Source organism: Ammospiza caudacuta, chromosome 2 (assembly GCF_027887145.1).
Source record: "Ammospiza caudacuta isolate bAmmCau1 chromosome 2, bAmmCau1.pri, whole genome shotgun sequence".
NCBI classification, from domain to species: Eukaryota; Metazoa; Chordata; class Aves; order Passeriformes; family Passerellidae; genus Ammospiza; species Ammospiza caudacuta.
This window is the reverse complement of record NC_080594.1, coordinates 89,611,744-89,630,078: the sequence shown is the minus strand read 5'-3', so window position 1 is coordinate 89,630,078 and position 18,335 is coordinate 89,611,744. Positions and strand designations below refer to the sequence as shown.

The following is an 18,335-nucleotide window of genomic DNA, read 5'->3' as shown; positions in this document are numbered from 1 at the left end:
TTGGGATCTCTTCAAGTGAGCTAAAGATTTGCATATCCTAACATACAGCATGCATTTCTTTTGATAAATGTGAGATTACCTGGACTACCTTCAAAGTAATAGAATATGGTTTGCTTTATATTAAAACAGCATTAAAAAAACTCCAACTGTTATAAACCAGAAGTAAAAGGCCATTATTGTAATCTCATCTCCAGGTGGAATACAGGAAGTGTGTCTACAACACATATTTATCAACTTAATGCTGGTTTTGATTTTCTGAGATAAAGTAACTTTTATTAACTATTCTTTCTGTTTAAGTTGACATGTTTTTGAAACAACTGATTAAACCCACACACTTGTAGCACACCAAAATGTCACAGGAAGAATGGTTTGACTTACAACTGAAAATAAATATTAGATCTTTCTTTAGCCTAGGTATGATACATGTTGACAGCTCAGCATAAACATGAACTTGGAACAAGTTTGCTCTACTATATGCTACATGCTACCTATTAACAAAACACCCCTTGGGTATAGTACTTATTCAGAAACTAAACACACATTTTATGCCTTTTATAAAATGCATTAATAACAAAGACAGAAAAAACAATTTGAATGTGAAAACCCTGTCTGATTTAAAAGGCAAAAACTCAAAAGCTTAAATCTGCATTATTTGACTTCGAGGTGCTTGGCACCTGCAGCTTGTTCCCACCATAAGGCTGAGTTACTCAGCATTTCTCAGAGTTGGTTCACAGATTTTAAAATAAACTTTGGGGCTCCACATCTAAACTTTTTTGAAAATTGCTTTTGGCAACTCCTTTAAGTTTTAATAAATCACAAGAGGATTGCTGCCTGAGACTATAAGCTAAATGACAAAAGATTATTAATTATATACCAAAAAATGAGCTACCAAAAAAAAGCCACCCAAACCAATGAAGGAACACACAGTGAATCAAGATCTAACACACAGGTTCCTTATTTTAACTGACAGAAGGCAGCAATCCCTCAGTGCAATTAGCATGTATCATACAGAGCCATTCCCAAGTTAGAGATCTGTGCTGCTTTTAACACTGTATTAGATTTATACTATTTCTTTAGTAGCTTTAGCTTTGACCAGAACAGCTTATGTAAAAGGCCAAAATATGATGTAGAAGGACTTAAAGTATTTATGGTACTGTCTTAGATCTACTTGTAGTAAGGGAGAAAAAAATCATCTTTGGAAGTCCACAAAACAAAAAAGCACGTGTAGCTTTCTTCAAAGCATAAGCGTGCAAATACTAGATAACCTTTAAAAGATATCTCAGAGAACATCAAATTTATTCATAGAAAAAGGTGTATAAAATACATTCCCAAAACCAAAGTCTAGAATTACTATTAACTGAAAATTTCTACAGTTTTTAAAATAAACTAACCTAAACTCAAATCAATTGGTGAGTTTACAATAGCTCTAACAAAAAGCACACTGCTCTGTAAGTTTGAATTCATACTGCACTCACTAAAATAATTTATTAACTATAGCCTACTTTTCTTGTAGCAGAGAAGCAGTAGAGTAGGGCTTACCACGAGATATTTTGCTATTCAGTTCAGAAACTGAATATTCTCCTACCTAGGACTGGTTACTGACATCAGGAAGAAAAACAACAAAATCACACATCAAAAGCTAAAAGAAATTTTGAAGGAAAATGAGGGGGCAGAGCAACTTACTCTATCTTTAATCGTAAGTAAAGCCACAATTTTGTTAGACTGAGTACAAGTAAGTTCTGTAAAAGGAGGCATTTTCATACAGCTTTGTTATTTAGTGACATTTACACTGGGTTTTTTTGTATAGAGGTGATTTCTGGAAAGCTACTCTGTGCAACCAGAACACAGTTATGGCTTCTCCTCTTTCAGATAGACACAAGTATGCACCATGTCAGTACCCAGGAGCTTCCTTGCACAAATCCATAGTCACCACACTGCACAACAGTCTTTCCAAAAGAAAGAGGTACTACATTTTTATTAATAATCTGCGGCTTATCTGTAAATGAAACAGCCTTTCATCCAGCAGCAGCACACTGGCTGAGGATGGAGGAGGGAATGCTGTGCTAAGGCACACCTGGGCTGTTGTCATTCTTCCAGGCTGAACTGGTAACAAATGTTTGAAATGCCTTCACTACAGTTTGCATTGCTCTAGCATCAATCATGCAGAGAAGCTCCATGAACATCTACTCCAGAACCACTTTTGACTGTTGGGAAGAAAAGGGATTGGAGCTACCTATAACCAGTAACCAGGTCATGGTAAGTAAAGTTAAGACTGAAGTAGTTCTCAGAACTAACAGGTACATCGGTGAAACATCTGGTTTCCTTCCTTCTTTTCTTTAATGGAAACAGCAACCCAGTCGCAAGGTAGAGAACACAGAGCTAAGTTCCTGGAGGCTATTTGCTCTGCTTGAGGCTGTATTTTCACAACTCAACATTAGTGTTCTAATAATTGCAGATCCACAGCCAGTTTTTTTGCCACCAAAGCCCTAGTAAAACTGATGTGCTAGAGTACATGCTCACTGACACAGGTTATATTCAAGCAGAGGGGTAATCTCACCTCAGAACATTACATTCAAGACTTAAAACTGTCCACTCTGCAGAGCAGCTGTACAAGTACCTAAATCATCAAAAACACAGCAGCTGACAGGTCACTTAATACTACGTGATAATGAGTACAGCAGCCCTGTGTAGGTCAATTACCCCTACAATCTAATAATGCAATCTTTGTATACAACCTTTTCCAGCTTTAGATGCTGTTCCTATTAATTTTCTGGGTTTTTGTTTGTTACTTGTTGTTTGCTTTTTGCAGTGGATGGAGGGTTTTTTGGGTTTGTTTGTTTGTTTGGGGGCTTTTTTGTTTGGTTGGTTTTTTATTTTGTTTTGATTTGCATAACCAAATAGATCAAAAGACTTTTCATCTTACTGTTCATGGAAGTCCAGCATTGGTGGCTCAAACCGGAGAGGTCGGCAATTTCCCCGATACAGGGATACACTGCAAAAAAAAAATTGAAATGCTGTAAAACATATTATTAAATGACACATTTTTGCTCCCTTCCCATCTCAAATAGCCCTCTCTTAGCAAAATTCATTAATTCTAATAAAGCAATTAATTCAAAAGAAGAAACAAACAAAAACTTGTCCAGTCAAAATATCGCAATTTTACAACATGATTATGCAGTGTCTCCAAGAAAGATTATGTGAGAGTACACATCTTGAAAATGGACATAATTGAAGTGTAAACCTCTCCTTTATATCATGATGGCTGAGTGAAACAACACACTAAAAAGGTTTACGTCATCTTTCATAGCAATGTCCAAACATTGCAATGAAAGATGTTTTGGATATTGTCCAATGTGTAACAATAATTTACATACACATCCTGAGTTTCTCCAGCTACTTCTGCACTAGTACATAAACAATCTTGAATGTACTCGAAGTTACTGAGGCCACATGTGAGAAAACACCCAATACGGTTCAAAACTTGCAATATCCAGAAGACAACGTCTCTGCTCTGGAAATACTCCTTAGCTTTGCTTACACTGACCTTCCCCTGGATACTATTTAGGAGAATTCTAGTAGATGAAGGCCAAAACTTAAACAGCACTCAAACAATCCAGCAGTGAAGTCAACATCATACCTGGAAGCATTCTCTACTACTGCTTATTTTATCAGTATAGTTATATAGAGCACAATAGTTAACCCACAACAAAAAGAAAAGTAAAATATACAAGGTGGTTTCATTGACCAAAACATTTTTTTATTATTCAGAATGATGTGACTGTGACCACAGTTAAGCATCTCTGTAACTGTAATTGAGCTGAGTAAAAACCCTATTCATACAAAAACCAAAACAGGGAGACAACAAAATAAAAAAAAAAAAAAATAAATAAAGGGGAAGACTAAAGAATAATATGAAGAAGATCAATGGCTCCTCAATGGCAAGACCAACAGCTTTTTTTTTTTCAAATGCTTTTTTTTCTGTTATCAAAACAGCCTTATTGGTTTAGATCCTTTTTTCCTGACTTTGTATCAATCCTAGATATCCAAAGGCAGAGCTGCAGCCACTTGTCTTGGGTAAGGAAAGCTACTTCCCAAACCCAGTTCTATGCAGAACTACACAGCCCTGCCTCAGCATGGAGGAGCAGTCAGGAAATGGAGCACACACATGTGGCTTGTCTTATGAAAGCTGAGGCCTTGAGCAAAGATCAATCCAATTCCATCCAGTGCAATTCCAGGAAAACTAATTATTGATCAAATTCCGATGCCTTACCATACTTCAGAACCACTTCAACAAGGAAGCTATTTACAGGAGTAAAAGTTTAAGAATAGGCTAGGAAATCTTAATTGTATCTTTTAATCAAAATCAAATCAAAAGCATTTAAATTAAAATTACATTATCTCAATGACTCACTCAAACTCAGACTGAATCTTCACACTCCAAGTATAATACACAGCATGCCAATCAATTTCCAGCGCTCTATGTCTGGATGTCAAAGCATCTCCAATGCTACAGAGCCTAGTCCCTAAAAACAGCTTTGTCCACATAAAAGTAATAAAACACTACCAGGACAAGAGTGGGCTTAGTACATCCAGTCAGCCTTAGTATATACTTAAATATGTGTGTGTGCACATATGCCATGTGTTTGCAGATCACAGTACAACAGAAGTGAAAATACAAGAAGACACAAATAGGAAAAACTGTATTCAGATCTAAAAAAAAAAAAAAAAAAAATTCTTGCTACTATTAAGTGGGGCTGTGAGACATTACAGTTGTCAAATAAGAGAGTGCTTGGGTACACCTTATAAGGCTAAAGTCAAATCTCAAACTGAAGAACAAATACTCAACAGAATGAGGTTTACAGAGACACTGGACGTAGGAGAATACAACTGGAAAACTATACTAGCAGTTAGGTTTCATAAGGATAAAACAAGTGACTAGTATGTCTTCAGAGTTTACAGTCTAATTTTAAAAACAATTTAGAGGACATTTCTGAATGAAAAAGGTCAAAAAGCTCCTGTACCTCCATTGTCAAGGTAATGCTAAACAGAAACCACTCATTTTAGAGCAATCCTAAAAATAATTCTGTCCATTTCTTCCAAAATTAAAACTTTGAACAGTTAGACAGCACCTCTTTTGTGTTGATAATTATTGGCAGAATAATATAACAATTCCTTTTATGGAAAAATATTAAAAATATTTACAATAGTGATAATTAATATAGTTATTTCAAATGTATTGAAAACGCTGTCAAGTGTTTGTAACTTGGCCTAACTTGAACAATAATTAATTCTTGTCCAGAATTAATTATTTAATTATTACATACTTAATTCTCCACATACACATAAAAGTTCAGGCAACATTTTCTCAGGACACAGCTATATTATCCTGGAAAGCCAGCTGGCCAACACAGATTTTTTAAATTTGTTACATTTGGTTAAAGTTTGGTAAAGGCAGCAACATCATAATGAATGCCAATTATTACAATATAAGTAAGAACTGTAATAAGATTCAAACAGGAGCAAGCAATATAGGGATCCACCAACTTTGTCTTCTGAAGGGCCCAACATGAGTCAACTTGCAGCAGACAAGGAAATGATGATAATGTCTCTGCTCTGCTGGGCACTTGCTCACCGAAAGCTGGATACACCCATGGGTAGGGCAACTTTACAGCATAATGACATGAAGTTAATTACTGCTGTATGCATGTAGAAATATGGCTCCCGGTCTTATATCACAATTTAAACATTTTTCCTTCCCTACGCCTCCAAGCTTTCTAACTTTTAAAGACAAGAAGAATAACATGAAAAAGAAAAGATGCATCTGGAAGAGAGGACTGCAGATATCTGCCAGCAGTCGAAGAACTGGCCAGGAATCATATGGACCCATAATTTAAATGTTCTCAACATCTTTTTCCTTCTGCAAGAATTTTGATTTTAAAACTGAGACTTGAGAGTGAGCTACACATAGTCCCCAGCAGGATCATTATCCTCCCTGTTCCATCCATGCTGTATCTGAGTGGATATTTACCTCAACTACTAACTAAGATGCTGCTGCTACCCACATGCAACTCACTGAAGTGCATCTTCATGTCTCAATAGTAATTGTCACACATGCTGTCATAAACATGGTCAAAATAGCAACGCCTGCAAACACTGTAGCTGATATGGGCGTCCATCTGTGCTGAGCCACAATATTCTTCTAGCTTAAGGACATTCTTCAGCACTTCCATAATGCTTTGCTGTTTATCAGAGTATTAGGCACTCAATTGGTAGATAATCAATGCACATCTTTGCATTTGGAGATGAAAAAAAATCTTGTCACATATAGTATTTAAAGATCTCTGCAAAGCTGGGCAGCAACTGTGTCTCTGTATCCTCACTTTACCTTTCTAGCTGTTCTGGGATTTCTGTAGGAGTTGTGTGCTCTGTGGAATCTTATCTGTAACATCTTTAATTGCTTCTGCAGAAAATTCAAATCTAAGCATACTCCACATGTAATTTTTCTCACATTACGTCAGCAGTTGTTTAAAAGGTTTTATTTCCTCTCTTGTGCCATAAATTGTAAAGAAATAAAGACAGAAGAATTAAGCTGTGAAACAACTTAATTCTCATGATTTTATTTAGCAACAAGAACTCTTAGAAAGCTGCTACTTTATTTCCATTACCACAAAATCAAATAAAAGCATCTCTAAAAATAACTCTGTGGACCTTAAAATGACAAATTGGCAAATGCTTCACAGTGGGTACTTTTTGTGCCAGAATCCTCGAAAGAGCCGTTGCAGACTTCTTGAGCTAAAAATGTTCTGTAAGTAACCTGAGTGCATCCACAACTTGTTAATATTTAAAAATAAGGCTGAGCTGCATATATCAGAAAAGATATTTCAATTTTTAAAACTAGATTTTTTTTAGAAATATGGGTATTAATCACAGGTTCAGTGAGAAAGTGAACTCCCACAAAACAATTGACCACTTCAGTATCTGGCAGAAGCTGCTGCTAAAAGATGAATAAAGAGATTAGCAAGAATTTTTTTTATAAACTATGCAGATAGTAGCTGGCTCAGATATATCAATATTAACCATGTATCAGGAAAACACACTCGTAACAGGCAAAGTTCAAAGCCAGCAATTCCCAAGGGGGAGTGTCTGGGGAAAGAACAGGGAGAAGCTTGAATAGATGCACTGTAACCTGACCATGGGCATGAACAAAACAAATTAAATTGCTAGCTCATTTCCCTCCTCCCACTTAGTCCTAAAAAGTATATCAGAGAACTGAATAAACTGCCTAAATAAGGAAAAAATATTGGCAAGCTATACAAGAAGAAGAAGAAATAATCTCTAATAAGGACAAGGGAAGACAAGTAATCTAGAGAAGTTATGTATTGTTTCTAGCAACGCCATTGAAAAAATCACCAAGAAAAAGACTTAAAGGAAAGATTCATGCAAAACCAGTAACAGCAGTGAGAGAGAAAAACAGAAAACAAATTTGGTATTTGCTATGTAACAGGTATCAGAGACCTTGCAATGCAAACCTTCATCATTGTGACTGAACTTCAAATAGGCTAGCACACTTAAGTGGAACAGACTATTTATTTTCAGGTATCTAAACCAGTGTTTTAACAGAATACAGTCTAGAACACTGAAGTCTGCCAATACAGAAAGCAATCTTCTTAACTGAGAAATTAAAATTAAAAAAATCCTGTAAGCAATCTAGTCCATGGCCTCAATCACAAGAACCACCAAATTCAGTTGTTTTCTGGGAAACAATACTGCACCAAATCTACCGATGCCAATATAGGCACTTTCTTTCTGCCACTGAGCTTTCATGATTTAAATAAGATACTATTCCATTTAAAGAATCTCCATAAGGACTGGCTATATCCAAAACACAGAAATACACTAATCATTGTTCTCTTTTGTTCAAATTCATGTTCTCATACTTACAATCAGACTGACATACTGCAGCACATAACTACAGCTGTTTGCATTCCTGTCCACAGCTGGAGATTTCACAGGTTTTTCAAAACTTGCAAAAAGAAGGCTCTTAAGCCCACAATTAAGCAACTATACACAGCGTAAAATAGGAACTCATTCAAAATGGAAAATTCTTTTACTAGATTTCCTGAAAAGGAACAGAAAACAGGCTGTGGAAAAAACATAACTCTATTTACTGAAAATGCACTATGACAGCTTGCTGAATGCTACTGTCCAAGAAACAAGCTTGATTATTACTGTTCAATGCACTCATTCAAAAAAAAAAATCTGATGATTCTTCAGAGAAAAATTAGAGACCAGAGAAAAAAGAGGCCACTTATTTTCCTTGTCAGGTATCATACATGGCAAACTCTTCAGTAATAAATTATGTCTTCAAGACAGGAGAGGACAGCACAGGGTCATGGGTTGTCTAGTCTGGAGAAAAGGAGGCTCAGAGGTGACCTCACTGCTCTCCACAACCACCTGACAGGAGATTGCAGCCATGTAGGGGTCAGACTCCTCCCAGGCAACCAGAGACAGAACAGGAGGAAATGGCCTCAAGCTGTGCCAGGGAGATTCAGGTTGGATATTCAGAAAAAAATCATCATGTGGTTAAGTACTGTAACAGCCTCCCTAGGGAAGTGGTGACATCACCATCACAAATTGAGTAGATGACAAACTCTGTGATATGGCTTAGTGGGCATGGTGGCACATGGCTGAAGGTAGGAGTTGGTGATCTTGGAGGTCTCTTCCAACCTTAATGACTTTATGATGGCACAAAGGAATGCAGGGAAGAATCTATCAAATAACATCAAGTTTTTCTCCAAAGAGTACATCAACAATTTCTGAAGTAGGCAAACTTTCTCATCAATAAAATAAACTGCAGAAAAATTATTTTAAAAAAATCTACAAGCAGACTTTCAGTTTAATTACACAGAATTACTCTGTGTAATTGTAATCCATTGCAAAGTGAATCAAAGAATTCTTCAGTTTTTAATTCCACACGTGAAGCTTCTTCCTCAAGAAGGGCCATAAAGATGATCAGAAGGACAAAGCACCTCTCCTACAAAGACAGTTGGGAGAGTTGGGGCTGCTCAGCCTGACAAAGAGAAGGCTCTGAGGTGACCTTAGAGCACCTTCCAGTACCCAAAACAGGCTACAATAGAGGTGGAGTAGGACTTTTTACAAGGTCATTTAGTACTAGGATGAGAAAGAAAGGGCTTTAAACTGAAACAGGGAATGTTTAGATAAGAAATTAGGAAGGAATTCTTTATTGATAGGATAGTGAGGGACAGGAACCCAGCTCATGGCAGAGGGATGGAACCACCTTATCTTCAAGGTCCCTGCCAATCCAAACCATTCTATGACTGAGCTGTTCAATATTAAAAACTATCTCATTTTAGTTTCATTTCCTCTGTATGAGAAAAATAATTGGAAAAAAATATCATGGTTTTTATTTGATCTTTTTTACATTAAAATGTTACTATTCTTATGAAAAGTACCACAAATCTTATTATTAAAGTCTGTATTAAACTTTTAGAAAGATGCTTACCTTTTCTGTTGATATGAACTGAGGCCTAAAGTTGTCTCAGTCTGTAAAAGAAAAAAAAAAATTAAGTTTAAGAGGCCAGCAGCATTATACCACCAGCAAGGAAAAAACCCCAACTTAACAACCTGGCAACTGCAACAAGTGAGTAAATCAGAGCTTGAAAACAAAAGGAGAAGCTCTGAACTGGAGTAGAAAATGTAAATTGGCTTTTTCCAGTTAGAGAAATTAAGTTTGGCCTTGGACAAGAATTGTAGTAGTAATGCCCAGAAACTACAAAACAAGCAGCAACTTAACAACCTAAAAACTGAGAGAAGAAAAAAGTCCAGGAAATGATAACACTGTGTGGAGCAAAAGAAAAACCTAGCATAGATAGATGTATGAAACAATCTACAAGGAAAAGCATATAAAACAAGAAATAGCCCGCCAATTACCTCATTGATGTAATTTAACACCTAGAAAACAAAGAAGGCTATAATCTCCATTTAACTAGGAAACCCCATCTCCTCCTTCTCTGCTAATGATCTTCTAGCCTCTGTTATTCATACCCTTCCTTCCACTCTGCTGGACATTTCAGTTAATTACCTGCAAACAAGGAGGTTAGGTTGTCTAGGGACTCCCATTAGTTTACTCTTGCCTAAGAAGCACCAACTGGATTAGAAGCCTGAGCATGCAGCGTCCTTCTGATACCGCTAATGTTAAAGCATACCAGACTTGGAAACTTCTGTCTTCCCACAGGATTTGGAGCTCAAACTGAGGATTTTAGTTGTCCTCTTAAAGACATTTCATGGCCAACCACAATACTTATCTCCTGAGAGTGGGGGAAAAAAGCTCACAGGTCTGATGAAGTCCACAGTGCACCTTGACCAGTTCGCCTCTAGTACAACGATGTCACTTGTTTGCAAGGGGAATGCAAACTTGTATCTCATTTCAGAACTAAAAATCAACTCCCTTTTGCTGGACAACTCCCTTTTGCTGTAATTTTCATCTAAAAATTACACTTTGTATCTTTCTTTTTTTCTAAGCTAAAAGTATTTTTAAAAATAGTTCCTTCAAAATTGTCTTTACTTAAAATACAGGTTCTTTTATTAGAGGAATTTGATTTTGCTATTTGGAGACACTTTTTGGAAATTTTATAATTACTCCTATTAAATCACTGAGTCTACAAACATTAATGTTTGATTTGTGTCAAGGATCAATTCTGGATTGTAAATTTAGGTAGTGTTCCAGATTTAAAATGAAGTTATTTTGTTTACTCACCCTCCAGTTCACATCAAACTAAAGAAAGCTGGAAGTGAATTATTTACCATTGTAAAACAAAGCTAATCTGTTTGTAACTTGAGGATTTATTTGCAATTTTGAAAGGCAATACAGAGCATTCTTTAGATTTTTTTTGTTTGTTCACAACCTCTGATATAGGGAGCCAGACTGCCTTGCTGAAGGAAAGGGTTCACATGAAATTACATTCTATAGTACACAATAATCAGTGCAGTTTCTCCTCAGTGAAGAAAAGACTAAAAAACAAGCAAAGTTGTTTTATGCTATGTTAGTGTAATTTGAAAGTCAGCAAGCTTTCCTTTAAATATACCTTCTATGTTAGTACTGTAATTAGGAAACCAGTCCATTTCTTAATCTTCATTTAAACCATTAATTTACTGAATAGAAAAAAAAGCTTACACATCTTTCCATGTTCTCCTAGCTAAGGTATACTACCCATATACTGATAAGCTTTTAGTTCAGCTTCTTAAGTTCTGATGCCACACTCCTTTTTCTATTTCCTGTAAGATATAGGTAAATACTTACTACTCTAAAACAATTTACAACAGGCTGTAAGTGAAATTAAATTAAAATGAAGAAGGAAGAAATTTAAAATCAGTTTTAGTTAAGTCATGAATGCAAAATACAAAATGTTTTCTATCTAACACTTTCTAGGAAGTACTGCTAATTAACAAGTTAATTAGCTATGAAATCTAAAGAACTTCAACACAAAAAGGCAGATCTTTTCCTTCCATACTTTATATTTTCCTCAGACTGGAAAGACAAAGGCAAACCTTCCAGTTTCAAACTGACACACATTATTTTCTAAATTCAACCATGAGAACACTCATGGCTTGAGATAGGATGGTGGGTATATGACTTCTGTGACAGCATGTGTCTGGGAAATTTAGGTTCAATATTAGGAAAAGGTTCTTCACCCAGAGGGTGGTTTAGCACAGAAATAGGCATTTAAGACGTGTTTGGACAATGCTCTCAAGCACATGGTGTGAATCTTGGGGATGTCCTGTGCAGAGCCAAGAGTTTGACTTGTTGATCCTTGTGGTCCCTTCCAACTCAGAATATTCTGAGATTATAATTCTGTGATTTCTTTATTTTGGTTTACCTCCTAAAGTGTCTTTATCTTATTCCACAAGTTTTCTCACTTTTACACCTCAGATTCCCTTCCCCCATCCCCTCCCATGGGGGAAACAGAGCAAGCAGCTGTGTGAGGCTGAGCTTCCAGCTGTAGTTAAACCACAACAACTGGACTTACTCTGTGAAATTAACAGATATACAAAACTGTATATAAAACCTTGTAATCCTTACCAATGTCCTTTAAAGCACATTAATCACAAAAATTAAATAAAACATTTCTTTCAACAAGGAAGGGTTTTCTCTTTCAAAACATAACTAAAGCACATAATTAAGTTACCAGCAGCTACCTGACAGTCAGATGATGGAACTAACAGATTCAGATCCTATGACAAGGCAAGTAAAATAGATATTACCAGCCCTGTCCTATCCTTGACAACTAGCTTTGGCTCTAACAAGACAGCACGTTCTATTAAGTATTTAATAATTACATACAGAAAGTTGTTAGTTATATGTACTCTTAAGCATCATAATTGGCTGTCAATACCACTAATATTAGACTCAGTCTAAGATTCCACCCAGGCCAACTTTTAGACAGAGGGCAGTGGAGATCAAATTTAATTCCAGAAAGCAATGGAAATACTCATAACTGAAAAAAGTGCAAGTACTACATTGCCATGGCTGTAGTTAACTGCTGGGAGTTGAATTATCTGACTGCACATGCAAGGTTTTCCCCTATGTTCTGCAATTAGTGATTTGCTATGAAAATATTAAGTCGAATATCTGTAGATCGGGTTTAAAATCATAAATCGCTCTGCTAAGATTGGTATTTCTGAGATATATTTAAGAGCAAAAATCCATCAAAGATTCATGCTTACAAGAAAAAGGCTGGTTTTAGCTCTCAGATGTCCATTAAACACAAGCAATATTATAAATTCATTTTAATTACACTTCTGTTTTTTTGAGCAGGAGCTGCTTGCTTTTTACTCTGTTTGATTGTTTTTGTGTGTATTTTGTTGTGTGGACTTGGCCGGGGTTTTTAAAGTTCATTTTTTGGATCAGTGTCAATCAAGAGCAAAGAAATAGCATACCAACTTCAGCAACTATAGCATCATGGAACTAAACCAAAAATAAATCTCATGTGGCAGTTTCTATAATTACCTCTCCTTTTATTACAGGTCAATCTTTCAAGTCATGCAGTAAACAAAAACATACAATATGTTCAGTTACAAGTCCTAAACACTTTTTTTAAAAAAAAATTTGATCTCCAGGTGTAATTGTGGACCTATTGTACTGCAGTCTGGCCTGCTATTTTTCCTCTGTGACTGCACAAAACTGTCAGGAACTAAAGCCATGTACCTGATCAATCCACTATTTAGTGTATAGGCTTTGCTTAATAACAGAGAAATATAACTATGCTTTTTAAAAAATACAGCTTCATCTTTTCTTCTAAAGGGTACATTCTGAAAGAGCAGAATGAGCAAAATATGATTTATATGAAACATTTATTAAATCTTATCTGTACTGAAGAAGCATTAGAAATAAAAATATTGACATGTACAGATCAGGAAGTACAATGCATGTGTACACCATTAATATTTCAAGACAGATAATAAGATAAGTTACAGGAAAAAAAACCCTTCAATTGGATTAATTTCCCAATCCAAATCCCTAACAACAAAACCTAACTTCAGCACAAAAGGAACAGCAGAAATATACAACTGAGCAGGGGAAAAGAGAGAAAAGGAAAAATCATCCCTTTTACCAGTACTGGGCATTTATGATCCTTTCACCCAAAAGGCTGTGTTCAAGACTTGAAGACAGACGATTCTTTTTTAATGTTTTTTTTTTTAATTTAAAGACAGCAGATAACATTTAGGCTGTTGCTCCTAACAGTATCATGCCTTAATTTAATTTCTTATATAACCCTAGTAGGATTAAACTATAAAACAAGGGACTTCAGTATAAAGATCTTGAGAAAACTTGCACACAATGAGCTAGAAAATTATAAGGCAGTCAGCCAACACCATGGTTTCAAGACTTAGGAATAGTTTCTCTCCACAGGGTTATATTCTCAAGACAGATTTCATGGAGAATCTGTACCTCAAAGTACACTTTAAAGACTCAGTATAATTGTGGAAGACACCATACAATAATCTTGCATACACGGAGAATCAAAATCCATATCTCACAGCCTGAAGGCCGTCTCGAATTAAATACTCATGGCTGTTAGCCCCAGCCAGAACATAAAAACAAAAGATCCCACTAAACAAACAAACAGTCACAACCACCAAGTTAATTTTAATGTCTCACTATTTGTTATAATAGCTATTCTTCACTTCTTGATAAGAGGTCATATTACCTAGCACTACATTCAGTCATCTAAACATAAGCATCTGCTGCCACTTGAGATAAACGTCCTAGGGCAGCCTGCCTGCTCCCAGACTGACATCCAGAAGGACACAGTTTCTCCTACACCCTGTGCCACATCTGCCAGGTCCATGTAGATGCCCAGGACATCTCAAATAGCACTGGTTATCTATGTTTAAGCAACTAAACTAGAGCTCAGAAGTCTTCAACAAGGACATTTGGGGCAATGCAAGGAGGCAGACCCTCTTGGGGTTCAAGACCAGGGACTTCCAACACCAAATATATTTCCTTAATATTAACAAAATTCTCAACAACCAAAGTTTTCTATATTCCTACACAAGAGATTAGCCACACCAATTTAAAGACTGTTGCAGTCCTAAAGACTCAGAACATTTTACATCCCACTACTAGTTCCTTCTTGTAGAGGAGGTATGTGCTGCTTGCAACTGTATGTTGAGAGATAGCTACAAAAGTGATACATAAATGGCAGCTTAAATCTTCATTGTTCTTAAATCTTCATGAGCTCTATGCTAATAATTATTATAATTAAAATAAACTTAATTAATGAGTTATATCTCGCTTAAGGTAATGAAAAAACTAATGCTGTAATCTGAAAGGTAGCTGAAAGTGGACTGAAGCCATTCTTGCCCTGGTTTTTCATGACACAAACTCACATAAGGAAATAAAACCTCATCACCTGACTGTAGCTGATGTAACACATGCTGTTGACACTGGCTTTACAACAGTCACTCCTGGGCACCAATTATTTTTAATCTAAAGCCTGGGGATGGCAGCTCTTCCAGTACAAGAAGCAGAAGAACTTCAGCTGCTCACAGGCCACAGCAATGAACTAGGATGGCTCTTACTCCGTTATAAAGTCACACACATGGGAAAGAAAGCTCCAGAGGCCATCTAATCAGCTGTTGCTGAGTGGAGGTCTCCTAAGTGCAGGTGAGCTTTAGGGCACCATGTTTTGGGGATCTCAAAAGACAGAAATTCAACTTCTTTTAATAAATTGGTCCAGTGTTTGAACATCCTCAAGTTTAAAAGTTTTTTTTTTCTTGCATGGGAGTCTGTGTCCAAAGCTTCTCATCCTTCCATGGCATACAGGAAAAATCTGGTTTGTGTTAATTCAAAAATCAGTTTTCCTCTTGGTCTTTTCTCCTAATAGCTGAAAAAACTATATCCTAACATGAGAAGCCTTCCAGGCCCTGACCATCCTGTATTACTCTGCTGTGTCTGCTGCAGTATGTCAGTGCCTTCGTCACACTGGGTAGCCCAGACTGGACACAATACTCAGCTGCAGTCCCACAGGAGGGGGCAAAATCACACCCTTTATCTTCTGGGTCCATGTTTGTTACAATTCAGAAGGCTGGCAGTTGTCTTCGCTACAACAGCACATGGACAACTTATGTTCAACCTGTTCTCTTCCAGAACCCCCCTATGTCTTTTCTGCAGTGCTGCTGCCACGGCCCAGCCCATCCTGTTGTTCCCTCTCAGGTGCAGGCCTTGCATTTGTCTGAGCTGAAGGTCACGAGGTTGCTGTCAGCCTGCTGAAAGCCCTCTGAACAGCAGCCTTGCCTTCCAGTGTAACAGCTCCCTTGGCCAATTGGGTATCATCTCTAAACTCCCTGAGAGTACTCTCCGTGCCACCAACCAGGCTGCTAAAGACAACACTGAGCAATGCTGTCCTCAGTTCCAAGCTCCATCACAGGTGACAAACTGCCAGCTGAACTCTGTCCTGTAGCATACACCCATCAAGGTCAATGGTCCAGCCATTTTACTGCACACCTACGAGCCTGTATTCTTAACACTTTGGCTACAGAAATAACAATGGAGATCACATCAAATCCCTTCAAAAAATGATTTTTATACAATATCAAAATTAATGAATGAATTAATGAATATAAAATATGAAAAAATGGATTTACATACAATATGAAAAATTTGAGTTAATTAAAAAATACACTTAGACTTCACTCCCTGAAAACACTATTGCTGATACACCAGAACTGAAAGCTTGCCACTTATGTTAAGAGAATTCTTTGCTGCACCACTGAGAATGAAGTAGAGATCATGCAGAAAATACTAAACTTCCACCAGTAAGAAACCAACACAGCTGAGTCCTACAAAGGTAATTCGGTTCCATGTCTTCAGAAGCCACTGCAAGTCATATTAAGATCCTGTCTCTTTGTCATGTAGGACCATTGCAATTCTCACTATCAGTCTCTGTAACAAGCAGTTTACAGCAATTTATGAACAAATATGTAATAAGTATATATAAGCACACAGGCTTTCTTTATTCCCAGTATTTCAGCTATTCTGCAAACCAGTAATTATCAGTAAAATAATTTCTAGGAATTTACCTGTAAAAAATGGTTGCAAACACTTATGATTATTGCGGCAGATTCACAGTAAGGTAATTTGAAAAGTCTTACCACTTTCCTTTCTCATTTTAGCAATACACTACTTTAAAAATACTACTACATAAAGAGAAGTACTTTCCAAACAGTTTGAATTAAAAAAAAAAAAAAATTTAATCACTCTAAAAAACAGTGGTCTCAACTACACTGTCCAGAAGAACATTAGATACCCAAGGCAAAAGCTCTAATGACAAATAGAAGGACCAGGGAAAGTCATTTATTACCTAAAAAAAAAAAAAAAAGAAAACTTTGCTCCGAAAAATAAATTTTCCTTTACCATTCATTTTTCAAAGTAAAGTCCTCAAAAAGTGAGCTAGTATGTTGGCTTAACATGAAAGGACAAATTATTAAAAGTAACAGTTGTAGTTTATTTCAGCTCTCCTAATAGCTGCAGATGACATCACTGTCAGAGACGTGAAGCATCTGTCAGGTCTGGACAAGGGTTCAAATAATCAGGACAACACATGGATGGGACGGCCTGACACTGACGTAGCTAAGTTCAGCTGAAGGAGACTTAAATGTAAAACTGGGAAGGGAATAACTGATAGCACACTAAAGAAAACAATGTGCTAGGAAAGCACAGTGAAATACAAACTATATGAGCAAACAAAATGCTCTCAAAAACTTACTACTCATTTTGGCATTACTAAAACAAGCGTTACTAGACAGGGAAAGAACTACTCGGTCCTCTCTCTCAGCACAATGTCTCAAATAAATGCTACACTTCCAGTAGTGACAAATAAAAACCCAGTAAATTGAGTGTTGTAAAAAACTTGCATGAAGAAGCTACAGGTAGATTTCAGCACAAAATTATCATGATGAAGAGGTAAAACAACCTAACAAAAAATCCAAGTACACATGCCCTTGAGAAAAAAGCATCAGTAAAACCAGCTTAGGCATGAAACTTACATATTTCTCTACATCTTTTAAGAACAGAAGAGTCAAGCACCTGCCAGGCATAGCCCATCTACACACAACACCACCTGAAAAATGAATACATGATCTCCCAAGGTCCTTTAAAATCAACCAAGTCTATGACTCTGAAGTGACAAACAACTATACAGACATCTGCAAACCACCTGCTATTGAAAAAAACCCAAACCCTACATTGCATTTACATTAATACTATTCTTACCCTATATTCAGAATCTAAATGAATTATTTGAAGAGTTCAAAAAGTTGAGCTCTTAAAGGGACCAATTCATGTGAATAGACAGAATTAAGAAATTCCCTCATTATTTTAATTTAATCCAAAGGCAGAACTAGCATAAATTTATTTAGATATAGACCTTTAATCTGAACACATATGCTAAAGAACAGAAGCTTTTCTCACTTTTCTCAGAAGGTTGAACTACACAGTATAGCACTTTCTAAACCACAAACTCTAAGTCCACACCCACAGTCTCTACTTTTGCTAGTTATCCAGTAGCATGAGCTCATGAAATTTCCATTGTCAGTTTATTTTTACCAATGAAAAGCTTTCTACTTAAATATTTAAAGATTTATTCTCTTTCAATAAATAGAGGTTTTCAGTAAGACTGGTCAAGCCAAACTTTTCAACACATTCATTTTTTACAATGGAATTCCTAAAGTGTGATTGAAAGACATAAGAAATATTTTACCAACAGTACATATTCCAAATTAGTACCAAAAACCAGTATCAAGAGGGTTCACAC

At 36.4% G+C, this 18,335-nt stretch overlaps 1 protein-coding gene across 1 annotated transcript in view; it reads right to left on the bottom strand.

Moving 5' to 3' along the window:
• TMEM131 (transmembrane protein 131) overlaps nt 1-18,335 on the bottom strand; it is a 93,702-nt gene that overhangs the window by 53,388 nt on the left and 21,979 nt on the right. Inside the window, exons 3-4 of the mRNA XM_058823222.1 lie at nt 9,524-9,564; nt 2,924-2,992 (exon numbers count right to left, since the gene is read on the bottom strand). Of these exons, the coding sequence (XP_058679205.1) occupies nt 2,924-2,992; nt 9,524-9,564 (110 nt within the window). The remainder of the gene's footprint in view (nt 1-2,923; nt 2,993-9,523; nt 9,565-18,335) is intronic.